The 18,867-nt window shown below is 41.6% G+C and overlaps 1 protein-coding gene across 1 annotated transcript in view; it reads right to left on the reverse strand.

Moving 5' to 3' along the window:
• The window catches only part of LOC133606606 (E3 ubiquitin-protein ligase Hakai-like), a 25,561-nt gene continuing 6,694 nt past the window's right edge, over positions 1 to 18,867 (reverse strand). The window contains exons 2-6 of the mRNA XM_061960711.2: positions 10,898 to 11,062; positions 10,713 to 10,819; positions 9,645 to 9,728; positions 1,522 to 1,595; positions 1 to 1,447 (exon numbers count right to left, since the gene is read on the reverse strand). Coding sequence (XP_061816695.1) covers positions 493 to 1,447; positions 1,522 to 1,595; positions 9,645 to 9,728; positions 10,713 to 10,819; positions 10,898 to 11,062 — 1,385 coding nt within the window. The 3' untranslated portion in view covers positions 1 to 492. The remainder of the gene's footprint in view (positions 1,448 to 1,521; positions 1,596 to 9,644; positions 9,729 to 10,712; positions 10,820 to 10,897; positions 11,063 to 18,867) is intronic.

The raw sequence follows: 18,867 nt of genomic DNA on the forward strand, positions 1-18,867 counted from the left end.
AAAAAACAATGCAATATTTTCCAAAGCGGGATATATTTCTAAAAATTATCCGAATGGGAAAAAAAAGAGCGGAGACAATCAGCACAGGTAAGTTTTTAAGTTGCCAACCACAAGTTTATTCCTGACATTCACTTAAAATCAAATCTGACAAAAACCTCTGCAACACAAGCTTGGATCTCAACAGTAATCTTACTTTTCTTGGAATGCTTATTTTGTTTGAAAAATAAGTCATTGGCATTTCTATCGATGATGAATTGTTAATGCTAAACACCTTTCAAAGTAAAGTACCAAGATCAGATGGCATACAGAAAATGTACGGTAAGCAATTCTTTTTTTAAAAGGGGTCTGGGGATGTTCCTGCTCTTTCCAAGTGACTCAAAAGCAGCACACACTCTTGTGGCAGTTTGACCAGAATCAAAGTCCTACATCCTGTAACCCTGAGGTCTAGCATCACATTTCTTAATACGAGTGGTATGAACACCATCCATCAGGTTACTGATAGTAAGGTCGGTAGCGCCCTTGATCCGGGTGGTGTGGTCCGGGCCCGGGAGGTGGCCCCTGCATCCTAGGCGGCGGCGGCCCTCTTGGTGCGGGCCACATTCCAGGACTGAGACCCCCGGGTTGGTTGAAAGGTGGGCTCAGGGTGCCCTGGTCTTCGGGGAACTGCTGCATGGAGTTGGGATTGTAGTGATGAGGCGGGGGGGCGTTTACTGGGGGCCCGCTGTGCTGCGGTGGAGGTCCTGGGGGAGGGTGGTTCATGTATGGGGGCATCTGACCCATGATGTGCCCGGGTGGTGGGGTGATTGGAGGTGGGGCTGTAGACATAGATGGAGGTGGGGCCTGGTTGTACACCTGGGGAGGGTGCTGCATGGGGTGGCTAATGGGCGGTGGTGGAGGAGGGGGACCAAAGTGCTGCTGGGGTGGCGCCATCATGTGGTGAGCGTGGGACACAACAGGCGGCTGGCCAGGATAGTCCCCTGGCCGGTGATGTGGGGGTTGACCCGGGCCCGGCATCGGCTCCCGGGAATCGTCCTGGATGGGCACGGTGATGAGATTGCTGTGTTTGCGCGTGGTCACCGTGGCAATGCGGTAAGTCTCGGGGCCGTGGGCTGGAGGAGGACCGTCGTGAGGAGGCGGCGGCTGACCGTAAGGGTCGTGGCCGCCGTGCTGCAGCGGGTTGGGGAGGTGGACGTGGTTTTTGGTCATATGCGGCGGAGGAACTCGGAACCTCTCGGGGATGTCGGAAGAGGGGGGCATGTGCATGGGGTCCTGGCGGCCGGAGGACGACTTGGCGGCCCTCAGGTGCCGATGGTTGACGTGGGCCTGCAGGTCCCGCTGAGACAGGTAAGTGCGCTTGCATCCTGACACGATGCTGCACATGTAGAGAGAACCACGCTGGCACTGCTCGATGCGCTGCACTGCGTCTGTGCAGCTGTACATGGTCAGACTAGAAACAAAGCAGGGTTTTGAAAAACCACATCTATGCAAGGGTGGACATGTTCTTTCTGTCAGATGTCTCACCCGGGACACATCTTGTCTCCTTTCTTCTCGTGCAGCAGAGCACACTCGTAGCAGAAGACATGTTTGCAGGGAATCTGGTGGCAGTGACAAAAAAAAAAATTCATTTCTTTTCTTTTCTCCGATGGCTAGTTACGGTTATGTCGATGTTAGCCAGTCAGTCCTACCTTAAAGGCGTCGACATAAACGGGCTGCATTGTAAAACAAGAGGTGTTTCTAGAGATCACATAGCGATGCAAAGGAAGGATGAAAATTGATAAGATTTTTCCTATTCCGATTATCGACAAAGGTGGACTAGAATCAATAGTTTTGTTTAGAGGTAACATGACCTACAGTGAGGTCTTAAAAGACACATAGCATCAATAAAAAAAAAAACTTTCTTAAAAGATAAGAAATAGATATTCAAGTCTTGATCATAACGATGATGATGATGACTTATAGTTCATGAAAACCTTGAATTGAAAATCTCAAAATGTAAGGTTTCCAAAACTGTAAGTCATAGTCATCAAAATCACAACAAATTAAGGCTCGACATATCTCACTTTAAGTTAATATCACATATTAGTTTCACATTTGAAGTTAATTGCTGTCATAAATTGACTTTTACAGCATATTCTAATTTGTTGAGTTCACCTGTATTATGGGAATGACTGAGTGAAAATCTGGTGGAAGGAAAAATCACTACAATTGAACATTCACCTACAGGTAAAAAAGGAGTGTCTACTGTGGCAAATGGTTGCAAGATTTTGACCACAAACTTAATCGCTGCTCGCTGACATTCGTGAAGTGGAGCGAGTACTGCCCACCTCGTAGCCACTCACTCGCCATGCTCATCTAAATGAGAAGGCATTTGTAACGCAGGTGTCAAATCCATACTTTCGCGGAGACTATTAGGCTCTTGTGCTCTATTACTCTTTGAGCGCTGCGCGCTCTTCCGAGTCACGTGACTGTCACGGTCCAATCAGCTGTGCTTATAGGCCGGTAGCAGCCAGTAGACAGGACGTGAGGGGAGGCAGATTGTATTTCTGCTCGAGAGCCATCAACCAGCGCCAGATTTTTTGTCATTGAGCAACCCTTGTTGCAAATAAAAACAATGCAATTTTATACAATAGGGTATAACAAATTAAGTATACAGACTAGGGATGATGTTTGATAAGAAATTATCAAGTTTGAGCCTATTATCGAACCGATTCCTTATCGATTCTCTTATCGAGTCCAGATAGGTTGTTGTATATGGAAAAAAAAAAACACAATTTGGTTTAACAAAAGCTCACTTTTATTATATAAGAAAAATGTTTAATTTAATGAGTAAATAAATATTGACTGTTACCCCCCTAAAAAATAAAATAAAAATAATTAAATATTGACTGTTCTTACCCAAAGTATATTAAGTGGGATTTTTCAGAAAAACAAATATATACAGTAACACAAAAACAACCTGTCTCTGTGATCACTATAGGTGTATAAATAATATAGTGTTAAATAAAATCAGTCCCTTGGGCACAAAACTGAAAATAATACAGCTCTCCAAAAAGTGCACTTCTGCTACTATTTGACATACGGTAACTGTTTGTCATGATGCTTTGACATTTTTTGCACTTTATTTCTTTATTGAAAGAAAATTCTATGAAGAGAAAAGTTGTTTGCAAATGTGGTTACAATGCTAAAAAATGAAAAGTTAAAGAAATACACTTTATTGAGTTAACATTATTTCTTTATAGGAGGAAAGATGTGATGTTATGAGCTAGGGAATATAACAACTACACTACCCAGCATGCAACGGGAGTGAGGAGCATGAGCGGTAGCCCCGAAAAGTGTTGTTACATGTCACCACCCGGCAGCTAAGAATGAGGTTATGAGCACGCTGTGAAAGTAAACGTCAAGAACTCAGCCAACACGCCTCGTCTGCATTATTTATAATTAGACAGACAACACATATACAGTGTGATTTTGTTTTGTTTACAAGGAAAGAAAAACAAAAGTTAAAAAAGGGAGATATGTTGTATATACAGGTAAAAGCCAGTAAATTAGAATATTTTGAAAAACTTGATTTATTTCAGTAATTGCATTCAAAAGGTGTAACTTGTACATTATATTTATTCATTGCACACAGACTGATGCATTCAAATGTTTATTTCATTTAATTTTGATGATTTGAAGTGGCAACAAATGAAAATCCAAAATTCCGTGTGTCACAAAATTAGAATATTACTTAAGGCTAATACAAAAAAGGGATTTTTAGAAATGTTGGCCAACTGAAAAGTATGAAAATGAAAAATATGAGCATGTACAATACTCAATACTTGGTTGGAGCTCCTTTTGCCTCAATTACTGCGTTAATGCGGCGTGGCATGGAGTCGATGAGTTTCTGGCACTGCTCAGGTGTTATGAGAGCCCAGGTTGCTCTGATAGTGGCCTTCAACTCTTCTGCGTTTTTGGGTCTGGCATTCTGCATCTTTCTTTTCACAATACCCCACAGATTTTCTATGGGGCTAAGGTCAGGGGAGTTGGCGGGCCAATTTAGAACAGAAATACCATGGTCCGTAAACCAGGCACGGGTAGATTTTGCGCTGTGTGCAGGCGCCAAGTCCTGTTGGAACTTGAAATCTCCATCTCCATAGAGCAGGTCAGCAGCAGGAAGCATGAAGTGCTCTAAAACTTGCTGGTAGACGGCTGCGTTGACCCTGGATCTCAGGAAACAGAGTGGACCGACACCAGCAGATGACATGGCACCCCAAACCATCACCCAACCATGCAAATTTTGCATTTCCTTTGGAAATCGAGGTCCCAGAGTCTGGAGGAAGACAGGAGAGGCACAGGATCCATGTTGCCTGAAGTCTAGTGTAAAGTTTCCACCATCAGTGATGGTTTGGGGTGCCATGTCATCTGCTGGTGTCGGTCCACTCTGTTTCCTGAGATCCAGGGTCAACGCAGCCGTCTACCAGCAAGTTTTAGAGCACTTCATGCTTCCTGCTGCTGACCTGCTCTATGGAGATGGAGATTTCAAGTTCCAACAGGACTTGGCGCCTGCACACAGCGCAAAATCTACCCGTGCCTGGTTTACGGACCATGGTATTTCTGTTCTAAATTGGCCCGCCAACTCCCCTGACCTTAGCCCCATAGAAAATCTGTGGGGTATTGTGAAAAGGAAGATGCAGAATGCCAGACCCAAAAACGCAGAAGAGTTGAATGCCACTATCAGAGCAACCTGGGCTCTCATAACACCTGAGCAGTGCCAGAAACTCATCGACTCCATGCCACGCCGCATTAACGCAGTAATTGAGGCAAAAGGAGCTCCAACCAAGTATTGAGTATTGTACATGCTCATATTTTTCATTTTCATACTTTTCAGTTGGCCAACATTTCTAAAAATCCCTTTTTTGTATTAGCCTTAAGTAATATTCTAATTTTGTGACACACGGAATTTTGGATTTTCATTTGTTGCCACTTCAAATCATCAAAATTAAATGAAATAAACATTTGAATGCATCAGTCTGTGTGCAATGAATAAATATAATGTACAAGTTACACCTTTTGAATGCAATTACTGAAATAAATCAAGTTTTTCAAAATATTCTAATTTACTGGCTTTTACCTGTATATGTATGTGCTGCGGTTGCTTTAAGAACGTTGCGACAGCTGCCGTAAAGGAGGTGCGTTGCTAGCCTGGTTGCTATGTTTCCGGTTGGTCGTAAAAGTGTCCGTCATGTGTTTGTACCCTGCTCAAATCTCTCAGTAAAATTATTCATTGGATTATACCTTTTGTTTTGAACTTTATTACACCTTGGAGCGCTTTTTCCGGTCCATTGTTTTTCCTGCTTTCCCTATCTGCGCTTAATGAGTGAGCTACGTGACGTAATTTCTTGTGATGTCCCACAGGGCATTTTTGGTCGGGACGGGATTCGAATAAAGAACCAACTCTTTTTCTTTACTATAGTGGTCTCGATAGGATGAAGAGATAATCTGACGAGTTGGTCAACTTTTGCATTAGATTTAGACCCAGCAATGGCGAGAAATTGTACAGTAAGTGATGTTTTATTATGTTTGTTGGCTCTCATTACGTCTTCAGTGAGCAGTAATCAGTTATGTTGCGAAAGTCATGGTGTGTTTTTGCAATTAATATGCCGCTGAATCATACTTGCCAACCCTCCCGGATTTTCCGGGAGACTCCCGAAATTCAGCGCCTCTCCCGAAAAACTCCCGGGACAAATTTTCTCCCGAAAAAGTCCAGAAATTCAGGCGGAGCTGGAGGCCACGCCCCCTCCAGCTCTATGCGGACCTGAGTGACGTGTTGACAGCCTGTTCACACGTCCGCTTTCTCACAATATAAACAGGACAATACTGCCATCTACTGTACATGCATATATGACCCACCCATAATGTGTCACATTTTTGTGTTGATTTATTTATTTTATTTTGTGGTTTGAATTCGTTTTTGGATCTGTCATTACACATTTATCAGTATTCACATTGGTCAGTAGGGGGCAGAAGGGCGTTTCTTCCCAATTGAATGCTATCACCTGCAGACCGGAAGTGTCTTGTCATTCTGATGAGCGCGACCAGTCTGTGAACAATTGAAACGTCCTGTGTGCTTTTTCCTCCTGTATAACAGGTTAGTTTTGGTGAATCAACTCACTGAATAATATCCATGTGATCTTTATAAGTTTAAGTACACATTCTGATGGTGGAGCCTAACTCTAAAGTGTTTGTGAGTTGTAGTTTGTATTTGTGAATGAATCCAGTGCACAGCTGCAGTAATCAATACAAAAAGGCGACGTGAGTGCGCAATGTTTATATAGGAACTTCTGATCCTAATTCAGACTCCCAAATTAGAGCTCCCGGTTTCTTATTGATTTTATAATGTATATTTGTATAATGTGTGTGTTCTGAAATAGTGACAGAGAATAGAACAAGGATGAACAATTCAACCCTTAACTCAACAATGAGTAGATGAGTGTTATGTGTGTGTATAAGTGTAAATAAATGATCACTGAAATTCAAGTATTTCTTTTATTTATTTATATGTGTATATATATATATATATATATATATATATATAATAAAATAAATATATATAGCTAGAATTCAGTGAAAGTCAAGTATTTCTTATATATATATCTTAACCACGCCCCCAACCACGCCCCCGACCACGCCCCCCGAAATCGGAGGTCTCAAGGTTGGCAAGTATGCGCTGAATGCTTAAAATGATCATTAGATGGTATTATGAAAGTGCCTGTTACTACAATACATATATACACAGTGTGTACATAAAACCTTAATTGAAGTGTTTGGATGTTTGTAGAGCGCTTTATTGCTTGTATTCCAACAAGTGACTTTTTCCCGGAAATGGAAAATAAGTGGTCAACCAAGCCAAGATGGCTGTTGTGCTGCAAGCACCGTGCGAACTATCCGAGTATGCAAGGGGCCTAGATCTTCCTGCAAAAAATCCAAATATGCAATGGAATAGATTCCTATACCTTATTAAAAAGATATTTGTCGAGTGATACCAAGTATTATCCGTTGGTGGAGTTACCAGACATGTTGAACTATCGTGTGCTCCAGACATCATTTTACATGACGAAACCGATAAAAACTTGGAAAGGCATGGAAGTCTACATCTTCTTTGTGTGTGGCTGGGTCAAAGAAATTGGTATCAAGACTCTACCGGACAAATATGCATAGTTTTTGCTCGGGAAGGATGCATTTCATGATTCAACTTTGCGTTTGCGAAGATGTGTCCATGTAAACACCCGGCAGCTCCACACCCATGACTGCATATCCATTTAACAAACTAACAATGACTGAATCAACACCATGTTTGACTTTTGTCCTTTCATCATATGTACTCTTGACACATTTGTGTAAGAAATAAACAAGATTGGAGACATAGACGTACCTTTCCTGACCAAGTTAACAATGAAAATACAAATAATGTTAAGATAATACTTTAATAGGAAATACTAAAAGAGTAAAGTACAAACCCCGTTTCCATATGAGTTGGGAAATTGTGTTAGATGTAAATATAAACGGAATACAATGATTTGCAAATCCTTTTCAACCCATATTCAATTGAATGCACTACAAAGACAAGATATTTGATGTTCAAACTCATAAACTTTATTTTTTTTTTGCAAATAATAATTAACTTAGAATTTCATGGCTGCAACACGTGCCAAAGTAGTTGGGAAAGGGCATGTTCACCACTGTGTTACATGGCCTTTCCTTTTAACAACACTCAGTAAACGTTTGGGAACTGAGGAGACACATTTTTTAAGCTTTTCAGGTGGAATTCTTTCCCATTCTTGTTTGATGTACAGCTTAAGTTGTTCAACAGTCCGGGGGTCTCCGTTGTGGTATTTTAGGCTTCATAATGCGCCACACATTTTCAATGGGGGACAGGTCTGGACTACAGGCAGGCCAGTCTTGTACCCGCACTCTTTTACTATGAAGCCACGTTGATGTAACACGTGGCTTGGCATTGTCTTGCTGAAATAAGCAGGGGCGTCCATAGTAACGTTGCTTGGATGGCAACATATGTTGCTCCAAAAGCTGTATGTACCTTTCAGCATTAATGGCGCCTTCTCAGATGTGTAAGTTACCCATGTCTTGGGCACTAATACACCCCCATACCATCACAGATGCTGCCTTTTACACTTTGTGCCTATAACATTCCGGATGGTTCTTTTCCTCTTTGGTCCGGAGGACACGACGTCCACAGTTTCCAAAAACAATTTGAAATGTGGACTCGTCAGACCACAGAACACTTTTCCACTTTGTATCAGTCCATCTTAGATGAGCTCAGGCCCAGCGAAGCCGACAGCGTTTCTGGGTGTTGTTGATAAACGGTTTTCGCCTTGCATAGGAGAGTTTTAACTTGCACTTACAGATGTAGCGACCAACTGTAGTTACTGACAGTGGGTTTCTGAAGTGTTCCTAAGCCCATGTGGTGATATCCTTTACACACTGATGTCGCTTGTTGATGCAGTACAGCCTGAGGGATCGAAGGTCACGGGCTTAGCTGCTTACGTGCAGTGATTTCTCCAGATTCTCTGAACCCTTTGATGATATTACGGACCGTAGATGGTGAAATCCCTAAATTCCTTGCAATAGCTGGTTGAGAAAGGTTTTTCTTAAACTGTTCATAAATTTGCCTACGCATTTGTTGGCAAAGTGGTGACCCTCACACCATCCTTGTTTGTGAATGACTAAGCATTTCATGGAATCTACTTTTATACCCAATAATGGCACCCACCTGTTCCCAATTTGCCTGTTCACCTGTGGGATGTTCCAAATAAGTGTTTGATGAGCATTCCTCAACTTTATCAGTATTTATTGCCACCTTTCCCAACTTTTTTGTCACGTGTTGCTGGCATCAAATTCTAAAGTTAATGATTATTTGCAAAAAAAAAAATGTTTATCAGTTTGAACATCAAATATGTTGTCTTTGTAGCATATTCAACTGAATATGGGTTGAAAAAGATTTGCAAATCATTGTATTCCGTTTATATTTACATCTAACACAATTTCCCAACTCATATGGAAACGGGGTTTGTACATTAGAAATATATCAAACAAACATTTAACAAAGTGGTCACTAGCTGCAAACTTGTGCATTCTTTGACTCTGCTTCCTTGTACGGGAGTGTGTGCCACTTTCGTCATTGTCTTTCCTAAAATGTTGCACTCTTCTGCCCTTGTTGATTACCTCTCGAGAAACTCTGCAAAAACGTTTATCCTTTTCACAATTTGAATGGTTCATATATCCGAAAACAGGGCCTTTTTCTTTGAGAAAGGCTAACTAAAGCCTTGTACATATTGAGAACAGACGCTGCTTGACCACCACGCATATTTAATGAGCCGTACGTGACATTAAAATCCAAGCAATAGGCAGAATAGAGCGACTCCCACTGGCTTCATTGTAAACAGACTTTTGGTCGCATTTATTTACTAGCTAGATTGCATAAAAAAAGAAAAACATATGTTCTTGTCTTACAAAAGGATTGTGAAAGATAGGCAAAATTCCAAAAAAAAGTGCAGTTCCCTTTAAGGTTGCACACAGGTTAAAATGTTGGGGGGAAAAAATAGTGCAATATGGACCACATAAGAAAAAAGCATGGAGATACGTACCATCCGGCCGTACAGGTGGATAGGAAGCCCACATTTGTCACAGAAGTGAATTGGGACTTCATCTCGTTCGCCGATTAAATTCAACTGTTGCCAAAAGAAGAAAATGCGAGAACAATGGGTGAGGTGATCATAATTAGGGCTGGGCGATATGGCTGAAAACTGTATCACAATACCCATCTGTCCATTTTTTACCGCTTGGCCCTCATATCAATGTTTTATATCGGTCGATAGCAATAATTATTGATCTTGTAAGACCTATTGAAATTAAGGATCAGGATAAAAATATATCAAATGCAAACATTTTTATTGAAAATGTAGTAACCTTCCTCTGATTATAATCCCCTCAGCTATGAAAGCAGGAAAGAAAGGAAATGTCAACACAACCATGGAAAACAATGTAAACAAAATTCTAAAATTACATTGAACTCTTAACAATAACCTTTTTAAAATTAGGTGCAAAAATAAGGCGTTTTTGAGAAATGCTTAATAAAGTGTAACAAACTGGTGCCAAGTGTAAAAATGTAAACAGAGAAACCTGAGAATAACTTTGTTTCCTGCTAATTACTAGTCTTGGTGGGGACGACCACCTTGCATAATTTAGACCACATTGGTCTGTTAAACTTTTTTTTTTTTAAATGCCTTACGTTTCCTGATTTATCCACAATTTTTGTGCTCTCTGCAGCATTTATTTTTATTTTTGCTTCTAACTCCGTGCAAATAATCAACCGCGCGACAAGATGGTGCAACCAACAAGATAGTTGGTACTATTAGCGTGACATTCCCACTGATCACTTTCTGTGTTGCTAGGTTACCAGAGAGCGAGTGCTTTTGTTCATGCAACCAACCTTGCTTCGCAACTTCTGGTTTCATCCGACGAAAGAAAAAAAAAAACTCAAAATGTTTTTATTAATATGGATTGCATGTCTATCGCAATATATATTGATATTGTTTTATCGCCCAGCTCTAATCATAATAAATCATAAAATATATGTACATTAGACTTTGCGTTCGGGGGTAGCTGTTGTGACTGAAAATCACTCAAACTGTTAACGTTAACATGAAATATACCTTATAATCCCAGAAGAGTGGCTGTGGGTATCTCCTCTGGACAGCAGACACATCTCCAGCTTTAGTCCCACAATCGAACCTGTCGTCTTGCTTAAAGCCAAAGTTATCTGTGACAACAAAGACACAGATCAGCCAAAACAAAGTGGATGCTTTTGTCGAGAACCTAGTGTAAGTTACAAACGCACCATCAACCACAGAATCGCTTTTGAGGGGCCTGTTGCCGGGTCTCTGGACACGGGGCGGGGGTTTGATCCTTAAGGGCTGCTTGGATATGAGTTTGATAGGGATGCGCCTGCGAACATCTGGACCACCAAGACTCCCAGAGCCGTCGCTTCCTTGAAGATCATTGTCTGTTGAAGGTAAGGACCGATTTTCAATTTGTAATTATTACAACCTAGTAACTAATAGGAATAACATTGATGTTAGCATTGAGACAGATTCATCAGCCTTCTATTTACACCTTAAGAGGTCTTTCAAATTCACTAATTTATTTGGCATAAAATGACAAAAAAATGTCACATTCCCAAAAATTACTGTAAAAAAATAAATATTTTTCATTAGTGGCGTAACACATCATACTCACGGTTTTGTACGTACCTCAGTTCTCAATTCAATGTTTTTATTTGGTCATCAGTTCATGTAAACAGTACACTTCAAGTGCAAAGCAGATGAATAAAGTATCGGTTTACATTTCCTGACCAAAAAGGTATAGGCTGAAGCTAAAAGCTTATTATGCCTACCCTTTCTACATTCACTTTGTACATATCAAATATAGAAAAAAAACAAGAAATCGATCTTAAAACACAAGAAAGGACTTTAGAGTCTCTGTCAAAATCATAGTACTTGATCACAGGCATTAAGCATGGAAATACATGCATTTCCCTATATATATACCGGTATATACCGTATTTTCCGCACTATAAGGCGCACCTAAAAACCACAAATTTTCTCAAAAGCTGACAGTGCGCCTTATAACCCGGTGCGCTTTATATATGGATAAATATTAAGATTCATTTTCATAAAGTTTCGGTCTCGCAACTTCGGTAAACAGCCGCCATCTTTTTTCCCGGTAGAACAGGAAGCGCTTCTTCTTCTACGCAAGCAACCGCCAAGGTAAGCACCCGCCCCCATAGAACAGGAAGCGCTTCTTCTTCTACTGTAAGCAACCACCCGCCCGCGTAGAAGAAGAAAAAGCGCGCGGATATTACCGTTTCATTTCCTTTGTGTGTTTACATCTGTAAAGACCACAAAATGGCTCCTACTAAGCGACAGGTATCCGGTTCATGAAAAGACGCAATCTCTCCATCCGCACACGGATTACTATTTCACAGCAACTGATATTCCTGTGAACCGCACTGTGGATACAACGGGAGCACGTACGGTGAATATTCGCACCACAGGGAATGAGAAGTCATCCTTCACTGTGGTTCTAGCTTTCCATGCTAATGGCCAGAAACTTCCACACATGGTGATATTCAAAAGGAAGACCTTGCCAAAAGAGACCTTTCCAGCCGGCGTCATCATAAAAGCTAACTCGAAGGGATGGATGAAGAAAAGATGAGCGAGTGGTTAAGGTAAGTTTAAGTTTACGCGAAGAGGCCGGGTGGCTTTTTTCACGCAGCTCTGTCCATGTTGATATACGATTCCATGCGCGCCCACATCACGCTGGTTTTAATATATTATTAAAGTTTGACTGACCTATCTGACTGTTTTTTTGACATTCCTTTAGCGCAGTTAGATGCGGCTTACAACACGGGGCGGCTTATAGGTGGACAAAGTTTTGAAATATGCCGTTCATTGAAGGCGCGGCTTATAACCCAGGGCGCCTTATGGTGCGGAAAATACGGTACACAGGTAAAAGCCAGTAAATTAGAATATTTTGAAAAACTTGATTTATTTCAGTAATTGCATTCAAAAGGTGTAACTTGTACATTATATTTATTCATTGCACACAGACTGATGCATTCAAATGTTTATTTCATTTAATTTTGATGATTTGAAGTGGCAACAAATGAAAATCCAAAATTCCGTGTGTCACAAAATTAGAATATTACTTAAGGCTAATACAAAAAAGGGATTTTTAGAAATGTTGGCCAACTGAAAAGTATGAAAATGAAAAATATGAGCATGTACAATACTCAATACTTGGTTGGAGCTCCTTTTGCCTCAATTACTGCGTTAATGCGGCGTGGCATGGAGTCGATGAGTTTCTGGCACTGCTCAGGTGTTATGAGAGCCCAGGTTGCTCTGATAGTGGCCTTCAACTCTTCTGCGTTTTTGGGTCTGGCATTCTGCATCTTCCATCCATCCATTTTCTACCGCTTATTCCCTTTGGGGTCGCGGGGGGGCGCTGGAGCCTATCTCAGCTACAATCGGGCGGAAGGCGGGGTACACCCTGGACAAGTCGCCACCTCATCGCAGGGCCAACACAGATAGACAGACAACATTCACACTCACATCCATACACTAGGGCCAATTTAGTGTTGCCAATCAACTTATGCATTCTGCATCTTCCTTTTCACAATACCCCACAGATTTTCTATGGGGCTAAGGTCAGGGGAGTTGGCGGGTCAATTTAGAACAGAAATACCATGGTCCGTAAACCAGGCACGGGTAGATTTTGCGCTGTGTGCAGGCGCCAAGTCCTGTTGGAACTTGAAATCTCCATCTCCATAGAGCAGGTCAGCAGCAGGAAGCATGAAGTGCTCTAAAACTTGCTGGTAGACGGCTGCGTTGACCCTGGATCTCAGGAAACAGAGTGGACCGACACCAGCAGATGACATGGCACCCCAAACCATCACCAGCATGGGAAAATGCAGATCCAGATCCAGTTTAAAAAAAAACCCCCGGTCCGTGTTTTCCAACGCACCTATTTAAATAATACATTCCACTTTTCTGCTGCTCCGTAATTTCCGTTCCGCATTTTCCAGCACACCTTCAACACATCCACAATTCTCACGCAGTTGCTTTTAGCTGCTGGCATTACACGACAGGCTCTTCTCACTCTTTCCTGTGTCTCCCTCTCACAGACAGCGAGCGCACCTTCTTACACACGTCATATACTGTCACGTCATACGTCACATACGTATACGTCCTCTCCCAGCAGAGAGCGAGGTAGCGGCATGGCTAACGTTAGCTGTGATGCTAGCGCAGCTACTAAGGTGCGCGCCTGCTCAAGCGTCCTCTGCGCACGGCAAATCTATGCCACGCACAAAATCAAATAAGAAAATAAGTGCATAACAATTTTCGACAGAGACAACAGTTTTCGTCATCATTGTTCAAATATTGTGACGTCTGTCGAAACGCTTATCTCCATTCGGTGCCACACGTCCAGACTCCACACCATCAAAATAGTATATATCTGTATCATGAATCAATTTAAGTGGACCCCGTCTTAAACAAGTTGAAAAACTTATTCGGGTGTTACCATTTAGTGGTCAATTGTACGGAATATGTACTTCACTGTGCAACCTACTAATAAAAGTCTCAATCAATCAATCAAAACACATAGAATCATCATACTGCTGTGATTATATGCATCAAGTGCATATAATATATATCAATATGCATTCAAGGCTAAGGCAAAATATCGAGATATATATTGTGTATCGCAATATGGCCTTAAAATATCGCAATATTAAAAAAAGGCCATATCGCCCAGCCCTAGTTCAATGATGCCATTTCTGTTTGTCATGTATAATTTTGTCTATTTTGTGTTTATCCTTCAATAAACAGGTCAGTTTCTTGTTACCAACCATTGTGTATTATTCAAACTCCCCTAATTCAGCTGGCTAGTTGTTATCAAGAGTACTAAAACCCTTTTCAACATGATTCTGACAACTAAGTAGGCTAAATAACTTTAAACTTTAATACATGCTCGGATAGGCCAGTATCGGTCAGTATCGGTATCGGATCGGAAATGCAAAAACAATATCGGTATCGGATCGGAAGTGCAAAAACCTGGATCGGGACATCCCTAATATATATATATATATATATATATACAAACCCCGTTTCCATATGAGTTGGTAAATTGTGTTAGATGTAAATATAAACGGAATACAATGATTTGCAAATCCTTTTCAAAACATATTCAATTGAATGCACTACAAAGACAAGATATTTGATGTTCAAACTCAAACTTTTTTTTTTGTGCAAATAATTAACTTAGAATTTCATGGCTGCAACACATGCCAAAGTAGTTGGGAAAGGGCATGTTCACCACTGTGTTACATGGCCTTTCCTTTTAACAACACTCAGTAAACAATTGGGAACTGAGGAGACACATTTTTTAAGCTTCTCAGGTAGAATTCTTTCCCATTCTTGCTTGATGTACAGCTTAAGTTGTTCAACAGTCCGGGGGTCTCCGTTGTGGCATTTTAGGCTTCATAATGCGCCACACATTTTCAATGGGAGACAGGTCTTGACTACAGGCAGGCCAGTCTAGTACCCGCACTCTTTTACTATGAAGCCACGTTGATGTAACACGTGGCTTGGCATTGTCTTGCTGAAATAAGCAGGGGCGTCCATGGTAACGTTACTTGGATGGCAACATATGTTGCTCCAAAAGCTGTATGTACCTTTCAGCATTAATGGCGCCTTCACAGATGTGTAAGTTACCCATGTCTTGGGCACTAATACACCCCCATACCATCACAGATGCTGGCTTTTCAACTTTGCGTCTATAACAATCCGGGTGGTTCTTTTCCTCTTTGGTCCGGAGGACACGACGTCCACAGTTTCCAAAAACAATTTGAAATGTGGACTCGTCAGACCACAGAACACTTTTCCACTTTGTATCAGTCCATCTTAGATGAGCTCAGGCCCAGCGAAGCCGACGGCGTTTCTGGGTGTTGTTGATAAACGGTTTTCGCCTTGCATAGGAGAGTTTTAACTTGCACTTACAGATGTAGCGACCAACTGTAGTTACTGACAGTGGGTTTCTGAAGTGTTCCTGAGCCCATGTGGTGATATCCTTTACACACTGATGTTGCTTGTTGATGCAGTACAGCCTGAGGGATCGAAGGTCACGGGCTTAGCTGCTTACGTGCAATGATTTCTCCAGATACTCTGAACCCTTTGATGATATTACGAACCGTAGATGGTGAAATCCCTAAATTCCTTGCAATAGCTGGTTGAAAGGGGTTTTTCTTAAACTGTTAGACAATTTGCTCACGCATTTGTTGACAAAGTGGTGGCCCTCGCCCCATTCTTGTTTGTGAATGACTGAGCATTTCATGGAATCTACTTTTATACCCAATCATGGCACCCACCTGTTCCCAATTTGCCTGTTCACCTGTGGGATGTTCCAAATAAGTGTTTGATGAGCATTCCTCAATTTTATCAGTATTTATTGCCACCTTTCCCAACTTCTTTGTCACGTGTTGCTGGCATCAAAGTCTAAAGTTAATGATTATTTGCAAAAAAAAACTGTTTATCAGTTTGAACATCAAAAATGTTGTCTTTGTAGCATATTCAACTGAATATGGGTTGAAAATTATTTGCAAATCAATGTATTCCGTTTATATTTACATCCAACACAATTTCCCAACTCATATGGAAACGGGGTTTGTATATATGTGTGTGTGTATATATATATATATATATATATATACACACACACACAGCACGGTGGCAGAGGGGTTAGTGCATCTGCCTCACAATACGAAGGTCCTGAGTAGTCTGGGGTTCAATCCCGGGCTCAGGATCTTTCTGTGTGGAGTTTGCATGTTCTCCCCGTGACTGCGTGTGTTCCCTCCGGGTACTCCGGCTTCCTCCCACCTCCAAAGACATGCACCTGGGGATAGGTTGATTGGCAACACTAAATTGGCCCTAGTATGTGAATGTGAGTGCGAATGTTGTCTGTCTATCTGTGTTGGCCCTGCGATGAGGTGGCGACTTGTCCAGGGTGTACACCGCCTTCCGCCCGATTGTAGCTGAGATAGGCTCCAGTGCCCCCGCGACCCCGAAGGGAATAAGCGGTAGAAAATGGATGGATATATATATATACACAGGTAAAAGCCAGTAAATTAGAATATTTTGAAAAACTTGATTTATTTCAGTAATTGCATTCAAAAGGTGTAACTTGTACATTATATTTATTCATTGCACACAGACTGATGCATTCAAATGTTTATTTCATTTAATTTTGATGATTTGAAGTGGCAACAAATGAAAATCCAAAATTCCGCGTGTCACAAAATTAGAATATTACTTAAGGCTAATACAAAAAAGGGATTTTTAGAAATGTTGGCCAACTGAAAAGTATGAAAATGAAAAATATGAGCATGTACAATACTCAATACTTGGTTGGAGCTCCTTTTGCCTCAATTACTGCGTTAATGCGGCGTGGCATGGAGTCGATGAGTTTCTGGCACTGCTCAGGTGTTATGAGAGCCCAGGTTGCTCTGATAGTGGCCTTCAACTCTTCTGCGTTTTTGGGTCTGGCATTCTGCATCTTCCTTTTCACAATACCCCACAGATTTTCTATGGGGCTAAGGTCAGGGGAGTTGGCGGGCCAATTTAGAACAGAAATACCATGGTCCGTAAACCAGGCACGGGTAGATTTTGCGCTGTGTGCAGGCGCCAAGTCCTGTTGGAACTTGAAATCTCCATCTCCATAGAGCAGGTCAGCAGCAGGAAGCATGAAGTGCTCTAAAACTTGCTGGTAGACGGCTGCGTTGACCCTGGATCTCAGGAAACAGAGTGGACTGACACCAGCAGATGACATGGCACCCCAAACCATCACCCAACCATGCAAATTTTGCATTTCCTTTGGAAATCGAGGTCCCAGAGTCTGGAGGAAGACAGGAGAGGCACAGGATCCACGTTGCCTGAAGTCTAGTGTAAAGTTTCCACCATCAGTGATGGTTTGGGGTGCCATGTCATCTGCTGGTGTCGGTCCACTCTGTTTCCTGAGATCCAGGGTCAACGCAGCCGTCTACCAGCAAGTTTTAGAGCACTTCATGCTTCCTGCTGCTGACCTGCTCTATGGAGATGGAAATTTCAAGTTCCAACAGGACTTGGCGCCTGCACACAGCGCAAAATCTACCCGTGCCTGGTTTACGGACCATGGTATTTCTGTTCTAAATTGGCCCGCCAACTCCCCTGACCTTAGCCCCATAGAAAATCTGTGGGGTATTGTGAAAAGGAAGATGCCGAATGCCAGACCCAAAAACGCAGAAGAGTTGAAGGCCACTATCAGAGCAACCTGGGCTCTCATAACACCTGAGCAGTGCCAGAAACTCATCGACTCCATGCCACGCCGCATTAACGCAGTAATTGAGGCAAAAGGAGCTCCAACCAAGTATTGAGTATTGTACATGCTCATATTTTTCATTTTCATACTTTTCAGTTGGCCAACATTTCTAAAAATCCCTTTTTTGTATTAGCCTTAAGTAATATTCTAATTTTGTGACACACGGAATTTTGGATTTTCATTTGTTGCCACTTCAAATCATCAAAATTAAATGAAATAAACATTTGAATGCATCAGTCTGTGTGCAATGAATAAATATAATGTACAAGTTACACCTTTTGAATGCAATTACTGAAATAAATCAAGTTTTTCAAAATATTCTAATTTACTGGCTTTTACCTGTATATATATATACACACACACACACACATATATATATATATATATATATATGTGTATATGTATATATATATATATATATATACACATACATACACACACATATATATATATATTAGGGATGTCCCGATCCGATATTTGGATCGGATCGGCCGCCGATATTTGCAAAAAATGCGTATCGGCAAGGCATGGGAAAATGCAGATCCATATCCAGTTAAAAAAAAACAACTCCGCTCCGTGTTTTCCAACGCACCTATTTAAATAGTACATTCCACTTTTCTGCTGCTCCCTAATTTCCGTTCCGCATTTTCCAGCACACCTTCAACACATCCACAGGTCTGTGGATTCTCACGCAGTTGCTTTTAGCTGCTGGCATTACACGACAGGCTCTTCTCACTCTTTTCTGTGTCTCCCTCTCACAGACACCAAGCGCACCTTCTTACACACGTCACATACTGTCACGTCATACGTCACATACGTATACGTCCTCTCCCAGCAGAGAGGTAGCAGCATGGCTAACGTTAGCTGTGATGCTAGCGCAGCCGTGTGACCAACGTT

Source organism: Nerophis lumbriciformis, linkage group LG05 (assembly GCF_033978685.3).
Source record: "Nerophis lumbriciformis linkage group LG05, RoL_Nlum_v2.1, whole genome shotgun sequence".
Lineage (NCBI taxonomy): Eukaryota > Metazoa > Chordata > Actinopteri > Syngnathiformes > Syngnathidae > Nerophis > Nerophis lumbriciformis.